An 18,721-nucleotide genomic window follows, 5' to 3' on the forward strand; every position below is an offset into this window, starting at 1 on the left:
CCAATGATATACTCAATTGTTTCTCTAGCATTTATTGTACACTGAATTTTCCTTCATCCAGAATGACTTAAATTCCATAGGCCATGATAAGAACTACAGAAGTGATCTTTTATTTTTGAAGCTTGGACCATAATGTAAATTGCTTATATTCATTAATGGTCCTCCTAACTTCTTGGAATAGAGATATCCTTTAATTTGCAACTTTGGAATGACATATATTACATTGCATTGACACTATATCAAAGGATTCCAGCGAACTTGGGATGGATTCCAATTAAAAAGCCTTCAGCAGTTCCTTTTTACAATACTAATTGAATGTGATGAATTGTGAAACAATACCCTTATTTTTTCTTATTCATACTGTTTACAAGGAGAGGTTCCTGGACAATAAATATAAACTGAATGTTTTCAACAGGTTTCCATTAGCATTCTATGTTAATTTCCTTCAACTTCAGAAAGGCATTTATGTATTTGTAACGAAGCTTCTATAAGTCCTTTGTTATGGGGCTCCCTCCATATTATTGTGCACTTTTGATTAACCAAGTTATTTACCTTATATCAAAACCATTTTAAATTCATCATTAAAGATCTTTGCAATGCCAGCAGACTGTGGAGTTGTATCTTACTGTTGGCATAAAGGCAAATATCCAGGTAGAACAGGTAGCTTATCATTACATTTTAGATTAAATCTGTGTTGGAGTGCTAATTAGCATTCTGCTGAAAACAGCCAAGCAAACTAATAAGGACTACAGGGAAGCTCTGAAATAATTTCTCTATAATAAATTTTATTATATTATTCTGGATTTAGCAGCTCTATAGAAATTATAGGCAAGAAACAAACAATAATTTATTTGGTTAATAAATATCCAAAATGTCTAGTAAAAAGGAAGATTTGTAGACTTTAAAAAATATTAAAGAATAATACTTCAATATTTTTTTTCTTAACTTTGGAACCAAAAACTGCCTGGGTATTTATATCATTCATTCCACCCTTTGGCTCAGATAGTCTTAAATGCCCAGTAAGTTGTTTTGTGAATAGTAGATATTTATCTTAATCTATCTTTTGTTTCTCAATTGTCTTAAATTAATCTTTTGATTACTCAACATGATTTAAAGAAAATATTTGTAATTTAAATTTCACCCAATTGTAAAGGAAATCGTATTTCACAATTAGCTTGGGAACACTATATACTCTAATATTTAGAAATAAATATTATTCTCCTTAGGATTTCTGAATATTATTGATATTCTACACAGAAACTGAAGTCCCTAAAATATACAATATAATATTCTAAATTATTACATGTTCATAAACACCAAAAGGTGATTTGCAAGTATGGATTTTTAAAATATTTAATATATTTTAAAAAGAGATTTAAGATATTACACCTTATATAATTAAAGGGAATACTCCTAATTCATAAAAGTTAACAGGCAGATTTAATAAAGCTTGTAGGACTGAGCCAATAAAACCTAGACAATTTTTTAATTTAAAATTTTTCCAGATTACATGTTAATACAATTTTTAAACTCAGAATTTTTGTCTTAGCTAATAGAATTTCAGATTTTAATGGTATCCATATACAACTACCTCATATTTACAAGTACATGGAACTGGGATTGGTACTAATATTATACGTATAGCTTTGAAAATTCCATTTTATAAAGTATCTTTTTGTACTAAACAAGTACTTCCTGTGATATGTACTTGAAACTCTTAATACTACATAGATAGCATCTTTTCTGCTTTGTATATATTTATATATGTGTACCCAAGAAAAAAGTCATCCTTGGCTAGTTTTTTTTCTCATTCATTCTAATTTATGCAAATGTTATGAAGTCTTCATTTGCTTTTAATATAGCTCTTGAAAAAAGTTTAAAATCAATCAGCAAGTTATGAGAAAAATGCAGAATTTTTGTAAGGTGATTAGTCAATGTCGCATTTTAGCTTATTGAACTTGTTTATATTAAGTTTACTTGTCCTATTTCACATTATCCTAAACAGTCTGAGTGTCTTGGTCAGCAGATATTAACAAAACCAGAAATAACAATAACTTAAAACTTATTCAGTCATACTCATTTAATTATTGGAAGATTAATTGTCTAAGGTTATTGAGTCCTACAAGCATCCTTTGTGTAAGCACTTTAGAGTCTATCTAGCTTCTATTGAGAAGCATGTCTCTCCCTTTCTGGTTTTCTCCACATAACTCTTAATTTCACATGCAGTGTGATACATTATCACTTATGAATAGGTCTTACTAAATTGCAGATGTTGTAACAGCATGGCATTCATTGTATGAAACAAAAAAACATAATGAGTCAATAACTAAGGACTAAGTGTTACTTATAGGAAATGAATTCTATTCTGGGCTATCTGATACTTGAATAAAAAAATTGCCAAGGTCTATGCTTCATTTTTTTTTCTTTCCTAAATATATTTACTTGGTCTCATAATCCATAGAAACATAGACTTCATAGCTGGTGCATCAGTGTTCAGAGCTAGTGGAGAGTTTTTATGGTCATCTAATCCAGCTTTACAATGTTAAATGAGTCAGACTCACAATATCAAAAGTATAATATGCAGCAGAGTCTAGCATTAATGCCAAGAACTTCTATTTCCAAATCAATTTACCCAAGGAATCTGGACTTTTTTTTGTTGATGAATGAAGGTGAGTTCTTATGTTTATTTATTAGTATTATAGGAATTATGTGAGTCTAGAGAGTAAAGAGCTAAAGAAATCAAAATTCTCAGGAAACCTTATATTTCCATGCTTCCCATCCCTTCCTCACAGTATTTTTTTTTAAAATGCAAGTCATACAAACAGTAATTTGACTATGGATATCAGATATATTTAGAAAAGAATTTTATCCTATTTTAAAAAATCTAATGTTGTAAGTATTGTTGTAAGAATGTAATGGGGAGTGGGAGAACAGCTAGATGGCTTAGTGGACTGAGATTCAGGTCTACAGATTGAAGGTTCCGGGTTCAAATCTAATTTCAGACATTTCCCAGCTGTGTGACAATTGACCAGTCACTTAACCACAATTGCTCTTCTGCTTGGGAACCAATACACCATATTGATTCTAAAATGGAAGGTAAAGGTTTAGAAAAAAGAAAATAATGGGACTGTTTATATGCCCAGGTTATCTAGGATTGGCTTCTGGAATAATACATTTTCTATTCCTTATGCGTGAGAATAACCTCTTTCAATTTGCTGCATAGCCAAAACAGACCAGATCTTTTTTTTTTTAATCTGAAAAAACTCCCAGATGGGTACATTTCCTTTCCCATGGCATCTTGAGAGGTTGAAGGTACAAGTTTGCCCACAACATTGATGCCATAAATTTTAGTGATGACAGAAAATTTCAAGTCCTGTGGTCCTAAGAAAAGAGCTTGGGATTTTTCATTGGTCTGCTTCATTTGCCCTTTAAGGTATAGGCACAGGTAGATCTGTGGTGTGAGTGATCCCTCCTGTAATTGTGAAACACTATCACTATTGAAGTTTAATGAAAAACTCTTAGTGCTATAATACTATTTTACATTTTTCTCTTCACCACAGCTATCCCTCTTAAAATACTTTGATGCAGGAGTCAAGCAGCAAATTATCAAAAATTTACTTGACTATAAAAAAAATTATAATAATTTTGTGGAAGATTGTACTTTAATTGTTCCTTTAAATAACTTTAAAACTAATTTGCAATATCTAAAATGTAGTATTAGATAAAATCATCTTGAGATTAGAGAATATATATGGATGAGAGAAGATTGATTTTTGGAAGTCTACCAGATCAGTTCTTACTTTTTCATTTAAATTGGCAAATCACCTTTCAAGTAAATCCAGTTTAATCAAATAAACTAATTTATTACTTGTCTGTTCTTTAAGGATGTCACCTTAATAGTTTCTTTTATCAAGGCCACTCTCCTTACTAGCCCATTTATTCCTCCTTGCTGCATTCTACCTCGTATTTTCACTCATGCTGTAGTTCTCCCTGTCTAGTATGTACGTGAATGGGTTTTCCTTTCAGCCAATCCAAATTCAACATTATTTTCAGGCTCACTTTAGAAGGCAGTGTGAATATCTTTCAAACACCCAAGTAAATTAAATAACATACTGCTTTATATTTGCTTATAAATTAGTCTATAAGTCCAAAAACATTGCAAATATTTTCTCTTTTTTATGCATATACATATTATTTTCCCAATTAAATCTAGTAATTGTGCCTACTCCTTTTTTGGGGTGTGCCTTCTACTTTCTTTGGATTTCTCATAGTGTCTAAAACAATGCAAGGGAAATGATGTGTTCTAAAAATACTTGTTGCTTTGAATTTACTATAATGGGGTTATATAGTTAGCTGCATGAGAGTTGATTGGCTTAAGAATCATTCTAGTTAGGCACCTTTCTTCTCTAATCCCATATTCAAGATAAAAATCAGGATACTCTTGGGTTTTTAGGATGGAATTAATGTACATCCACTTGGGTACTGAAATATTTTTGAGACAGAAAATCTGAAGGTAAGCAATTCTGTTTTTCTCAAAAGAATACTGATTGATATTGAGAAAATACTGAAAGTATGAATTAAATTTTATTTGTGTATTGCATCAGGCATCCAGTTTAGGAGAAGAGAGTGGATATGTTTATATTATCCTCTTTGCGGTTCTTGGTTTAGTTGTAAGTCAAGTGACACTAACAGAAGACAATCTATGGAAAGCTGCAAGTTTCCTGAATCCAAATCATTTGGGGGTAATTCAAAGTTATTCCACATTTCCAGAGGAAGACTGGGGAGAAGCCTTGAAAAATATTAATGATGGTATCCTAGCAATTTTTCACTGCTACTAACCAGCACTGATACATGAAAAAGCATTTTGATGTTATGTTTGTGAAAAGCAACATAATAAATAGAAGCTTTTCTACTGATCTTTCAAAGAAAGAATAAAATTTACCCATGTAAAATTTAATTTACTTATGTGACTTTAAGAGTGATAAATTAAGCTGAATATTTTCCTGATCATGTCCAGCATTTCATTAAAGTCCCTAGAGATTATAAACTATAAAGATATACATCTTAGTTCATAGTCACCAATTGTTATTGAAAGTCAATGTTGGAAATTAATAGAGTAATCACTATTTTTTTGTTTTTCTGCTCCATTGAGCTCTGAATTGTAAATATCTAGATAGATACTAATATCAGAAAATACCAAGTTTTAAGACCTCTCCATAGCAATATGCAGCATTAGATAATTTTATGAAAAAAAAACAATTCAATCACTAAATATATCAAAATTTGATAAACATTCAAAAATACATCATATTAATATGTATTTAAATTGCATTTTAGCTTATTAATTTCTCCCCTATTCAACCAATACATTTGAAAATGAGAAGTGAACCAAATTATTCAATGCTTATCATAAGATAAGGCATTCATCTTTTGTGTCTTATGTAATCTGGATATGTGGCCATTTGCTAACATAAGGCAAATTATGTTCATTCCTTTAGTTACACGAATTTATTATTTAAAAGATGAGCCTGCAACTTTGAAAGGTACTATACACAAAGTATATATGTAAATTGCCATCTTTACTCTTTCTAAGATGATAGAGTAGCTCATAAAAATGTAAAAGCAATATGCTTTAAAGCACTGCATTTTAATTTTACTCTTAGAACAGCCATATTTAATAAGTAAATTATTAACAAGAGTAAAAATCTTAACATCACCTACTTTAAGTTGATTTAATGTCAAAATACATGAGTGTTCCACTACTGCCCTGAGAGCTAGATGTCTAATTGTTTAATTGTGCCTGATGGATTGAATTCCTTGTCTCTCATGTTACCACTGCGTGGTTAAATAATGGTAGACTATGATACGTCCATGTATAGAATTTTCCTTGTTTTTTATGTCAGCTGCATAAAAATAATTTAGGCATCTAACATGAAAACACAGAAAAGAATTCTATTTGGAATAGTCATCCTTGAAGTGAATACATACCTGTGCTAGTGCGATAGGTGGCTGTATGGGCTGGCTGCAAAGGGTCCCCCTGACTCTGGCTGAGACTCCTCATAGGGGGCTTCTGATACACTCTGTCTTCATAAATGGGATCTATGTGGTGTTCAGGAGACTGTAGTGCCCTTAACTCTGAGCCAAGGTGGCTGTGCTGGCTGCTGTATGATGCCCGAGACCCAGCTGGAAAGTAACAAACAGAAAAATTAGGAAGCGAACACCAGACGAAAAAGAATGGTTTCATCAGAGGTATGTTTAAAAATAAGTTTATGGTTTTATTTTAAAAAATAAGACAATAGTTGAAGTGCACAGAACATAATATGAAATGACAGCGACGAGTCAAGCTAATCAGCTTATTGGCATCACTCAGCTGTCTTACTGTTGCTCCCAAACCTGATTTTTCTACAAGAAAAATAATATTCTAAGATAAGGCTACTGTGCAAAACCAATAAAACACTTTCTCACAATTTCACTAACATAGCTGGAATCCTCACTAATAGAATGAATAAGAAAAAAACAAAACAAAAGGGTAAGAATATGTTCCTAATCACTCTGGGTATTTCCGACACAAAATTTACCACAAACTTCAGGTGATGTATAAATGCATTAATGACAAAAGTAAATCATCCTGATGTTTCTCCTAAAAACTGATGGAGCATTTTGCCTCATAAGCATTTTTCCCTTGGACTGGGAAAGAACCAAAAATGCTAGGTTCTTTCTTCCAGCAAATGAATAAATTAAGCAGATATTCAAGAAGAAAATGTTTTAAAGTAACAGTCAAAACAGCTGAAAAATAAGATAATTTTCTTTTGCTGCCATTTAAAAATGAAAGTGCTATTGAAAAAGGAAATGATATCCAATAACTCATTAATTAATCCAATAGTTAGTTATAAAGTTTAGAAATTACTACTCATCATAATACATGCTATTATTTTCATTACTTTCTTTCACAATATTCAAAAATATACTCTGTTGAGTAATTATTCTAATATTATGAACTGGAGTGTGTTAAGACATGAATCTTTGCAATGGCTCTGAAATTAAAGACAGAGATCGATGTCACTATTAGGAAGGTTAATGCACATTAAAAATAATCAGTTTGGAGCTTTTAAGTGGTTGACCCAGACATGAGAATAGAACAAATTCAACAAATTTATCATCCCTCAAAGTTGCTGAATATTTGGGGAAAAGGGTAAATAAATGACAGGGCCAGAAATTTATTAGCCTATTCTCTTTGTTAGTAATTCAATAAATTCTCATTTGGATTATTCTCAGCCAAATTATTTATATCTAAAAATAATTGTTTTGCATAACTAGGTTCATTGCACCTGGTTTATAAAAGTGCCAAGATCAAGCTGAATATTAGCCTATACACATGTTTGTTTTCTTGTTTTCATTTTTATTTTCTTGTAGGCATGGATATGCACCCTGCTTTGCCTTCAGTAAAGTCACTGCTGCCAATTCATGTTACCTCTGAAGTTTATGACCATGTTGTCAAGAATTGCAAAGATGGCTTCATTTGCAAACACATACGAGAAAGCTATCATGATTATGCAGATGTTGAAAACAGCAATTTATTAAACATATCATGAAGGTGTTTTTGGAGTCAAATTAAAGCATTTATATCATTCTCAACTCTTTTTTTCCAGAAATTAAAAAAATGCACCAAGAAATGATATTCCAAAAATGCTGCTCGTTTCAGCAGCATCTCTGTTAAAATCTACTTGTTTAATCATTTATCTGTCACACATACACTTATTCCTTTGGCTTCAGGAAATAATTCTTCAGAACCATTAGTTGGCAATTATATGGAAGGAATATGGATTTAAGGTAATGGTGCTATAGACAAATTTTAAAAGTATCACATTGAAATAGAATCGGACAAAATTATTACCTAAATGAATAATACTATGCAGATTTTTTTCTTTCACTGGTATACTACTTTATGGAAACAAAATATTAAGATATAGCTAGACATGTACATATATATGGTACTAAGCATTTGTGTAACATAATAAAACAGAATTATTTTAACTGGTTGTTATTTATTATGATTAACTCTGAGTTTTTTAATATATGCATATGTTTAAAGAAGAAAGAAATAATGGAGATAATACTAAGTAGTTTCTTCATATGCATTTATAAGAGGAAAATGGTCTTTTTAAAATTTACTTATTCTATCTTCTATGACTCTAGGCAGAATGAAAGTAATTCATTCCAAAAAAATGTCTTTAGTCTTCAGTTAAATATTTGCAAGAAAAATTCAGATACGATTTCCCTTGGTAATACAATAGAAAATATTACCTCATGACCTAAATGTTTGATGATTCATGAAAATGACTTTTCTTGAAAAGGAACTTTAGCCAATGCATTCATTTATCATTGTCCTTCATTTCTAAACTCTAGGTAAGCATCATATAATGTTTAGTATTTATTTAAAGAATTTTATATCAACATTACAATAAAATACCAAAAACTCAAATTATTTCAAAGTTCAAAACTGTCATTATGGATCAAGCTATTGGTCACAATAATAAAGTCATAAAACTGAAGCCTGGCAGTATATAAACAATAAGAGAAACTTTAATGCATAATATGATTAGGGAATTCTGACAAAAAATGACTGCCTGAAGAACAGCTCTTATTCCAATAAAAGCTTGAAATTTGAACCAGGCAGAATATTGATCAAGAAATTCAAAGAAATACTACAGTGAGTGACAACTCCTACAGAAAAACTACATGAAAAATCATCCAGAAGGCTAGTAGGGTAATTAAAAAGATGTGGCAGGGGCAGGATTAAAAGCCAGCATCTACATGGGGAAATAAAACCTTAGCCTACTGCAGGATAGATGAGAGACATGTGACACTTGCCATGAACTGATGGCAGCAAGAGCAGATGACTCACCTGAGAAAGTACAGGGTGATTAGAAAATCATAGAGTAGAATCCCTAAAGAACAAGGTTTTGGTTATAGGGAGGGAGAGAGAGGGAGTGAAGGGGAGAGGGAAGTAGTGGATAGAGAGAGAGAGAAAGAAGAAGAAGAAGAAGGAGGAGGAGGAGGAGGAGGAGGAGGAAAAGATGGAGGAGGAAAAAGAGGAGGAAGAAGAGGAGGAGAGAGAAAGAAAGGCTGGTCCTGATACAGAGCCTCAATTTAGATACAAAAGCTGAAAATATGAGTAAATCAATGAAATTCCTACCCTGTAAAAATATTACAAATCTAGAGACGTCCCAAAAGAGAATCTGTATTAGCTAGAAATGTCCACATTAAGGAAAAAATGAATTTCCCAACAGAATTACATGACTACCTACAAGAAGTAAAGTAACATATAAAAAATAAATAAAAAGCTCTAGAGAAAAGAAATATAAGGCAAATGTTCTAAAAGATAATGTAAAACCTAATCAATAAATTATCTCCTTAAAACTAAAATAGACTAAACAGAAATGATGCCAGAAGATATCAAGAAATACTAGAACAAAAGAAAACAAGGAAATGTAAGATATCTGATATAAAAAAATTTAAAAAAACAGACCAAAGAGAAAAAAAATTAAAGATCATTAGACTCCCCAAAAACATTATTTTAAAAAAGCCTGGACTCCATATTTTGAGAAATAATAAAGGAAAATTGTACTGGTGTATTAGCACCAGGGGGCAAAGTATAAATATAAAGAAAACTTTGGGAGTATGAACTGACAATTAAGAGAGAACCAAAATAATTTATAAAAGGATTGCCACAATGTAAAGAAAAATTACTTTGAAAGTGATTTAAGAATGCTGACTAAAGCAATGATCAACAATATTTCTAGAGAAGTGATGGACAAAGTACAGAAAGATTCATGCATTTTTGGATATGGCCATATGTGGATTCATTTTGCTTAATCATTCTAATTTGTTACCAGTTTTTTATTCCTTTAAGTTTTTCACTGAGTTTCCAGGTCAAAAGAAGGAGAATTATTAACAGGGTTATCAAAGCAGCAGCGACAACAATGTCATTATAACTTTTTAAAAAATGCACAGGAGGGATCAGAAAGAAATTCTTAAGGAGTCACAAACAAGTAGGACAGTTTTGAAAATGAAGAGAATTTATTATAGACTTGAAAATTAATAGTGAAGAATAAACATTCATTGTTTCATGCAGATTCCTTCTTAGTATGCAGCTCTGTTTATGGACATGTTTTCTTTTTAAGTATTTAATTTCAAAATGAAACAAAAAATGAAACATAGCTAGATGTGGCTGAAGAACTAGAAATGTTCAGAAAAGAAAGAAAGTGAATTGGGATTGATAGCTCTTTCAAGTAATTGAAAAGCTGTCCAGTGGAAGAGGAATTCTTATCCTATTTGATCCTATAAGGCCAATGGAAGGAAATTCTAAAGAGAAAAATGTAGGCATGATATAAGGAACAATTAATCCAGCATTTCCTAATAATTAGAACCATCAAAAAATAGAATGGGTTGCCTTTGGAAGAGAGGGCTCACTATAAGTCTCCAAGCAAGGGCTAGATAATGTGTCTTATCTTTAACAGTTGAGATTATTATTTTTGTTCTTATTGCTGCTTTGAATTCCAAAAAATAATGATTCTGGAAAAAGAACATTTCCCCAAATCATCTAATAGCACTGAATCAATTATACCAACATCATAGATATATCTTCACATGAGTAAAGCAATGATGTACAAAGTCATCAAATATTAGGTATGAAAAATGCCAGTTCTAATCCAATACCTTCATTTTTAAAATTAAATAATGCTGAGAGATTAAGTGACTTGTTTAATCCAATAAATGATAGTTCTTCATTTATCTCAAAAAGTATGTACCTTTGCATCTCACACTCAATTCATTAAAAATAGAATTTAGTATCTTTTCCTCTAGACTCTACTCTTGATCTATGTTTTGTATTACTATTAAGGGCATCAGACTCCCAGTCATTCGAGCTGAGCAGCTTGGTTGATGTTATTCTCAACTCCTCACTTTCACTCATCCAACTTATCTAATGGAAGTCAATATCTTGTTTTTACAAAAGATCTCTTTTATATATCCCTTTCAGGCCACTCACATCTAGACTATTATAATTAGTTTATTTTAATTGGTCTCCCCAACATCTCTCTCTTTACTCGATTTCATCTTGCACTCAGCTGCCAAAATGATTTTTCTAAATTGGCTTCATATTCCCCCTAGGATCTCTAGGAGCTTTTTAAAACTTATCTCTTACATTTCTAGTTTTCTAAAACTTTGTTCCCCTTCATTCATGAGCATTCTATTTGCTGAAGATATCATGTTCTATCTCTGTCTTTGGGTCACTGACTTTCTCCTTCTTCAGTTATGCCTCTGAGTCTCCCTGGCTTCTTTCACAATTCAGCTCAATCCCAACCTCTGCAAGAGTCCTTTCCTGGTCCCCCCAATTGATAATGTCTTTCCCTCTGAAATTACCACCTGTATTCTCTGCATGTATCCTATTTCTACACAGTTATTTTCATGTTTGTGTGCCCAATTACAATATAACCCCATTAGAATAAAAGCCCCATGGAGACAGAACATTTTCTGCCTTTCTTTTGCCTAATGCTTAGCTACTGTATATAGTAAGCATTTAATAAATGTCTGTTGACCGAGACTATATTAGATTCCAGGTGGCCTGTACAGTGGTCTAATTATTATAATATACTGCTCTCTTTATTTCGTATCATCAGTAAATGACATACATATTTAAATACAAAAGCCAAATTGCTAGTTTCCCTAGAACCTCAAAAGATAGCTTTCCCTAAGGGACCTTATATTTCCAAACTTAAAATTTTTTTATTCTTTTCTATCTTCTATATTTAAGCCCTTAACCAATATTGATGATTGTTCTTTTGTGATATTTCTTTCCATATTCCTCTTTCTCCACATTTCTAAAATCACTACTACAGGCTAAACTCTTACCATTTCATAAGAGATCTACTGTGATAACTAGCATCTACTCGGTCCAAACACCATATCAATCTAGCACTTTCATAATTTGAGCCTACTATGAAAGAACTTATGGTGGATCCCTATTACCCATTTGTCTAATATAAAATCATCTGTCATATTCAAAATGTCATACGAGCTTTCATCACTTAACCCCTCTTCTTTTCTAGTTTCAATCCTGAAAATGTCATTGTGTAATCACAAGAACAATGAAATGTGAATCTGGAGGAACACTTTCTAATTAATTTTGGATGAATCACTTTGAACAGAGGATCTTGAAGTAGCAAAACTAGATTTTGAACTCAAGTTCTCTGACTATTTTGACGACTTTTCCACCATTCTGCTTCTTTTATAAAAAAAGAGGAGAAATCACATTTGTAACTGGACTGTGTGATTGGAAATTTGGGGAACCTCAAAATTAGTTCAAAGACCCCCAAATTTCTTATGACTGCTTTTTTCTCTTGGTTTTCTTTAAAAGTTTTAATAATATTTTATTTGTTCTAATTACATGTAATACCTCTAAATAATTTTCAATGTTGAAATAATCACCTTTTCTGAATTATCTCTATAAAAACCCTGATCCAAATGATGGACTATTTCTATTGTTTATAGATTGTATGCAAAATAAAATATGGTTTAAGACATGGACATGGTAGACCTTTGATTAAATTTAACAGAACTTTATTTTGAGTCCATTATATTCCTTCACTTCAGTCAGTCCAGCAGCATAGTATTCAGGACAGAAACAAGTTGCACCTTCTATGTAACTTAGCAGATGCCCTTTGAGAACTATTACAGAAAAAGTCATCACCCCTTCACAAATTTGTGGATGAAACTATCAGATCTTAAGGAATACCTGAGTGCGGGGTATAGGGGGGGCAGTCTACCATAATGCCAAGTTTAGAAACATTTTTGGCTTGGTAAGACTTAAAGGCATTTGCTTGCAATCCTCTAGCCTAGCTTTCAATAACCCAGAGATGTGTGATCAGAGATGATTGACCAAAAAAACAGAGGTGCTATTGACCATCAATTAGTGTTTGTTGGGGATGGAGAGACTAATGAAATTTAGCTTTGTTTTAAAGTATACTTGTTTTCTCTACTATGTTTCATAATGTTACTCTTAATCATTCCATTATTTCCAGTCAAGAAGTAGCTAGAAAAATATATTATAGACCAAATAACTAGAACAAGGCATTCATTTTATGAGACATCATAATGAATAAAAAATTACATATATGTTTAAAAAACAGAGACACACTTAGTTAACAGTGCCCCCAAAGTGGTGAATTAACATTAATATACAATATAAAAGATTATACTTAAATCTTTTCTGGTTTTCTGGAACTAAAGACACAAAGTCTTGTATTCCAGTTTGTTATGTGTGTATGTGTCCAGTGTCTCTGACTATATTATAATGAGCTCTTTGAGAGTCAAAGATGTTTTCTTATTGATTTTTGCCCCTATAGCCTAGCAAATGCTTACACAAATAAGCACTCAATAAGTGTGTTAAATGAATGGATGTATTAAGGGATATATGAATGATATATAGGTATATATACATACACATATATGTATATTCTATTTAAGTCACAAATATAATATTGTTAGGCAAAATATCTGTTTGTCCTGGACTACCTTACCATGATTAATACAATGGTATCACTCATCAAAGAAAAGCATTCTTTTTCCAAAGGGCAACACAATCTTAGGATATTTGTATTCCCAATCTCTATAGAATTGTGACTTCTATTCATTATGTCAAGAACCATTATTCATTTTAATTCAATCTTTTTAAGATTTTGACTAAATGAAGCTTTTTCAGATCATTTTCTCAAACTGAAGATAGGGTAGCTACTGTTACTCTTCAGTTCATTGTTTCATAACTTACATATTAACATAATATTGATTACTAATATCATATATCAATGATAGCAACAATATAGAAGAGTAAAAATTACAGTTTATACACAACTATCCTAATTTATACTTTAATATAATCAAAATAATTATAAATATATTTAGTGTTAAAATTAGAACAAAATATGAGGTAATTTATTATTTGGTTTTTTTAATGATTAAAATTTCTTTCATGTGAACATATTTAAAAGATCTCTGGATTTGGAAGGCCTGAATGCATCACTGCTGTGAAGTGCTACAGAAATGATTGCTAGTCTACTTAATTAACCATATCAGTCTTATTAAAATTTAAACTATGAAGAACATTGATTTGGCTTTGTCTTGCTATACACTTCTTTTTCTGATGCTCAGAAATTTGGCTTCTGAAGAAATAGTTTGGCATTATTTTTTGATGTCCTAAACAACTACACTTGGCACATTTGGGGAATTGAATAAAATACCAAAATATAGATTATATTATTATTAAATAATACTGGAAATTCTAAGTTTGTTAAAAGATCATTTTAGATATGAGGAAACTGAGACCTCCATGTAATAACACTTCTTCTAACAGACTGATTTACTGAATAAAGTAATCTGGATGCCCTATAATGTTAATTTGAACTAGTCCTCATCACAGTGTTGAATAGTTCATTTAATCTTAAAATTACGGAAATATTCCTTCAAATGGAAATAGATCTGCTCATTAGTAAGATAATCAAGGGCAAAATAACTACAAGAGAATCAGAAATATAAATTGTAAAGATTTATTACTCAATGATTTCAAATTGCCAATTTATAAATGTATTTCAAAACCAGAAAATGTTAACAATATAACCAGGGCTGTTTTCCCATGGATAATTATAAATGATGCCAGAATCCCTGCCTATATTTTCATTCTTCAACAGATCAATCTGGTGCCCCTCCGATGTGAGTACTCACTTGTCAAAACCCTTACTCTAGCTAAATGATGAGTTCACCTCTTCTTCTGGTGACAGAGCTCCTTACTACTAATATCATTTCTTCATATATGCTACTGTTTATTCATACCCACTATACATCTCTCTATTACTCTTTGGAGATTCACATCTTTAATTCTGTGGACATGATAATATTTCATGTTCTCCTGCTATAGAGTATCACTAGAAGAATAGGTATTAATTGTATGGACCTTTTTTAGGGAGAAACTTGGGATTATTAAAATCTTCACAGTTTCTGAAGGCAAGCCAGAACCCCCTCTTCTTCCTATTCAATTGTGGATCCAATTCAATGAGTATGCTGCCAAATTCTATTTATCTTGAAATAATTTAATATCCTTTGAAGAAAGCTCTTCCACTAATGCAGGAGAGTTACAGATCAACAACTCAATGTCTAAGAGAGCTGTCTGTGGTCCTGATAAGTGGTTTGTATAAAACCAAACAGCTAGAATCTATAAGAGACGGGACTTGAATCTGAGTCTTTCTGAATCAGAGGCAAGAATTATAACCATGCTGGAAGGCTGCCTCTCAATGATTTGATAATATTCAAGAATAAATATTTTCTGAAGGCTAGACATGGCTATTCCATTTTGGCACTAGTTAGTAGGTCGTCAACTGATATGGTAACATAAACTACATGAACTAAAATTCATTGCATTTGTGGAGTTAGTGACATCTGATTATTCCTGATGAACACCTGGAAAAAAATGGAAGGAGCTAAGGTCACTCTCCCAAAGTCACATTACAATTTGTTGGCAGAATTAGCAAATAACTTATGACAACAGCCTCACAATCTTATTAATCAAAGTTTTATTAAATAGTTTGGAAGATACAGCTAGTGATAAAATAGAGCCAAGTTTCCAATATTTAAGATTAAGCTAATATTCCCTTCCCTCTCTTCTTTTTATATCTTAAATCAGTTTATAAAAGCACAACATGGCAAATAAGAATTTAAAAAAAGAATATTGTTGTCAAATGCATGGACCTAATTCAGGGAGAAATTTGGGATTATTAAAATCTTCACAATTTCTGACAGCAAGTGAGACCCCTCTCTTCTTCCTATTCAATTGTGGGTCCAATTCAATGACCATGCTGCCAAAATATGTAAGATTTTTTTTTGAGTTCATGTTCATGTTTATTCTGTATGAAATGTCATTTCATTACTACTTATATCTAATACAAAATTAGAGATGCTTTCAAAATATTGTATATAATTTCACTACTAAATATTGCCTATAAGAAACATTTACCACTCTTGAACATTCTGGCAAGAAATAGTTGGAGGAAAGGGGAAATATGGCTGGGGGCTAAATAAGATAGGACATAGAAAATCAGAGATAACAATAGATCAAATGCAGCAAGCAAGTAGAGAAGATAAATCCTTTCATTTCTGAGATAAAGAACTGTCTTCAGGAAAAAGGAAAGAATAGTCACCTGCCTCCAATTTTAAGTAAATTAAAAGATAAAATCAGGGAATATCGTTTTTGTTTTAATGGTATAAACAATTTATTCTCACTCCAGAAAAGAGTTCAATTTTTAAAGAAAATATTTGTTTCATAGTAATCTTATACATCCTAGAACCAATATAACAGGTTTATTATAAATCTGCAATCTTAACTTTCTTCTTACAATTTAAACCAACCCAGGATTATATTTTCTGCAATGTGATGATATTACTGAATAGCAGTGCCAGCCAACAACCCATGTGAGGGTTTAGTGTCTACTCCCTGAAAATTTCTAAATAAAATATTTTTGTGTCTGTGTTTGATCAAGAAGTTTGCTTTGATTAAAGTTCTAAAATATTTATAGCAGCTCTCTTTGGGGTGGCAAAGAAATGGAAATTGAAGAGATACCCAGCAACTGGTGAATGGCTAGACAAGTTGTGGAATATGATTGTGATGGAATACCATTGCACTTTAAGGTATGATGTGCTGATTAATTTTTTAAAATACGGAAAGGCCCAAATGAAATTTTGAATGGTAAATTAAACAAAACAAAGAAAATATTATATACAGCAATAGAAATATTGTTTAAAGAATAATTTGTGTATGTCCACCTGCAGAGGAAGAACTGATAAACAGCAACAAGCAAGACATCATTTTATCTATGATTTTTTTGGTCAAATGATGCCTTCTCTAGTGCAGGGAGAGGAAAGAGCAAAGGAAGAGAATACCTGGGAACTTAATGTAATAAACAAATACAATTTTTAAAAAAAATATGCTAACAGAAAAGATATTCCAGGATGAAGTTACACATGTATTTGTATACTAATGATTATAGTCTTAAATATATTGTACATGTGTACATATGTATATGAACATGTATACATATATTTTGTATATATATATAGACATGCTATTTGTGAGAAAGACACAAATTTAAATCCTAATGTCATTATTTGTAAATAGGTATAATAATATTAGTATCTCTTTTCTCATAGGAATAACATCGGGAAAGGGAAAATACTTTATAAATCATAAACTGATGTAGCCACTTAACAAATACTTGCAAACATTCTACACACACACACACACACACACACACATATGCATATATACATGTCTGGATGCATTTTCACAAACAAGTCCTTGATGCCAATACCTTGAAGACAGCTTATACCCACCATGTGCCTTTTCATTACTCTAAGTCTAATGAAATTGTTCCAATCATGATTCTCAATGAATTATAACTATATGATATCACTGGGAAAAATTGCCACTTAAAATATTTATGTTGGTGGAAATAACCTTTGAATATAGGTTTTCTGGGTTTTGTACCTCCTCTTAAATCTGAGGAGATTTAACCTATGAATGAAACTTTATTTGAATATTAATTATCATTCACATTTATATAGTGCTTTGAGACTTACCAGAAAGCACTGGGTTCACATTACTGCAAGAACTATTAAACACAGTTTTTGGTAAGATCTCAAAATGGTAGTTCTATTACTCTTGCTTCATGAGAATAAATTTCCAAAGAGAGACTTTCAGGTCCATATCATTTCAAGTCTATTTTTCTTCTACTAGTTAACGAAATGTTTTTGCAGTCATTTGGTTTAGATCTTACTTCTGGTTGTTAGACTAGTCACATTCCATATGAATATTTTCTCCAAACTTCTTTTCATTATTTTGTGAGGAAAAACTAATTGAAACTTTCCATTCTCCTGCTCCTTCCTGACGTTCTACAAATAATTTTGTGCTCTAAACTGGTGTTGCTCTTGGTTGATATTTCTTTTCTTTTGAACAGGATAACATGTTTTTGATAGCTAAGATTTCTGGGTGATTTCTGGCTCCATGGGCTGTCTGGAATTAGCAAACATGTTGTGCTAGAGTAGCTTTAATGTATAAACTTACATCTTTTCATCTTCATATCCTTTCTTCCAATTTTGAATTAACTAGTGTTTTTTCCTAACTAGTCAATAATCTGACTGTACACTGAGTGGTGATCCTGAAATGACTGCTAAATTGGTAACAAGTCATTTCTTTTCTAAGGCATAATCACTTTCGTTTTTAACGTGTGCGGTTTTATTGCTTGTCTATCATGTACAGCATTTTCTAACTCTTCTAAGAAATGTATTTCTAAGTGTGAGACTTCTCAATAATAGGCAAATTGTAGGCCCCTTTCATTTATTTATCCCAGAGCATATTTTTCTGAAAGAATAAATATATGTAATCTAAAAAAGACAATATGGTAAAATACAAATTACATATAAAGAAGATGTTTCTTACTGATGATACATATTTGTTTCAGTCATGTGATTTAAATGCTGTGGGAAATTCCTAGTGAAAAATTTACCTCCATTGTTACAGATAGAAAAAAAATAATTCCTAAAGAAACAAGGACTTTTCTTGATTAATGAAAGGGGAAGTGATTACTTAGGTAAATATATCAAAAGCAAAACTTAAACC

The 18,721-nt window shown here is 31.5% G+C and overlaps 1 protein-coding gene across 1 annotated transcript in view; it reads right to left on the bottom strand.

The window, feature by feature from the left end:
- CTNND2 (catenin delta 2) overlaps positions 1 to 18,721 on the bottom strand; it is a 974,829-nt gene that overhangs the window by 471,579 nt on the left and 484,529 nt on the right. Inside the window, exon 7 of the mRNA XM_044665508.1 lies at positions 5,989 to 6,183. Within this exon, the coding sequence (XP_044521443.1) occupies positions 5,989 to 6,183 (195 nt within the window). The remainder of the gene's footprint in view (positions 1 to 5,988; positions 6,184 to 18,721) is intronic.

Source organism: Gracilinanus agilis, chromosome 1 (assembly GCF_016433145.1).
Source record: "Gracilinanus agilis isolate LMUSP501 chromosome 1, AgileGrace, whole genome shotgun sequence".
Classification (NCBI taxonomy): Eukaryota; Metazoa; Chordata; class Mammalia; order Didelphimorphia; family Didelphidae; genus Gracilinanus; species Gracilinanus agilis.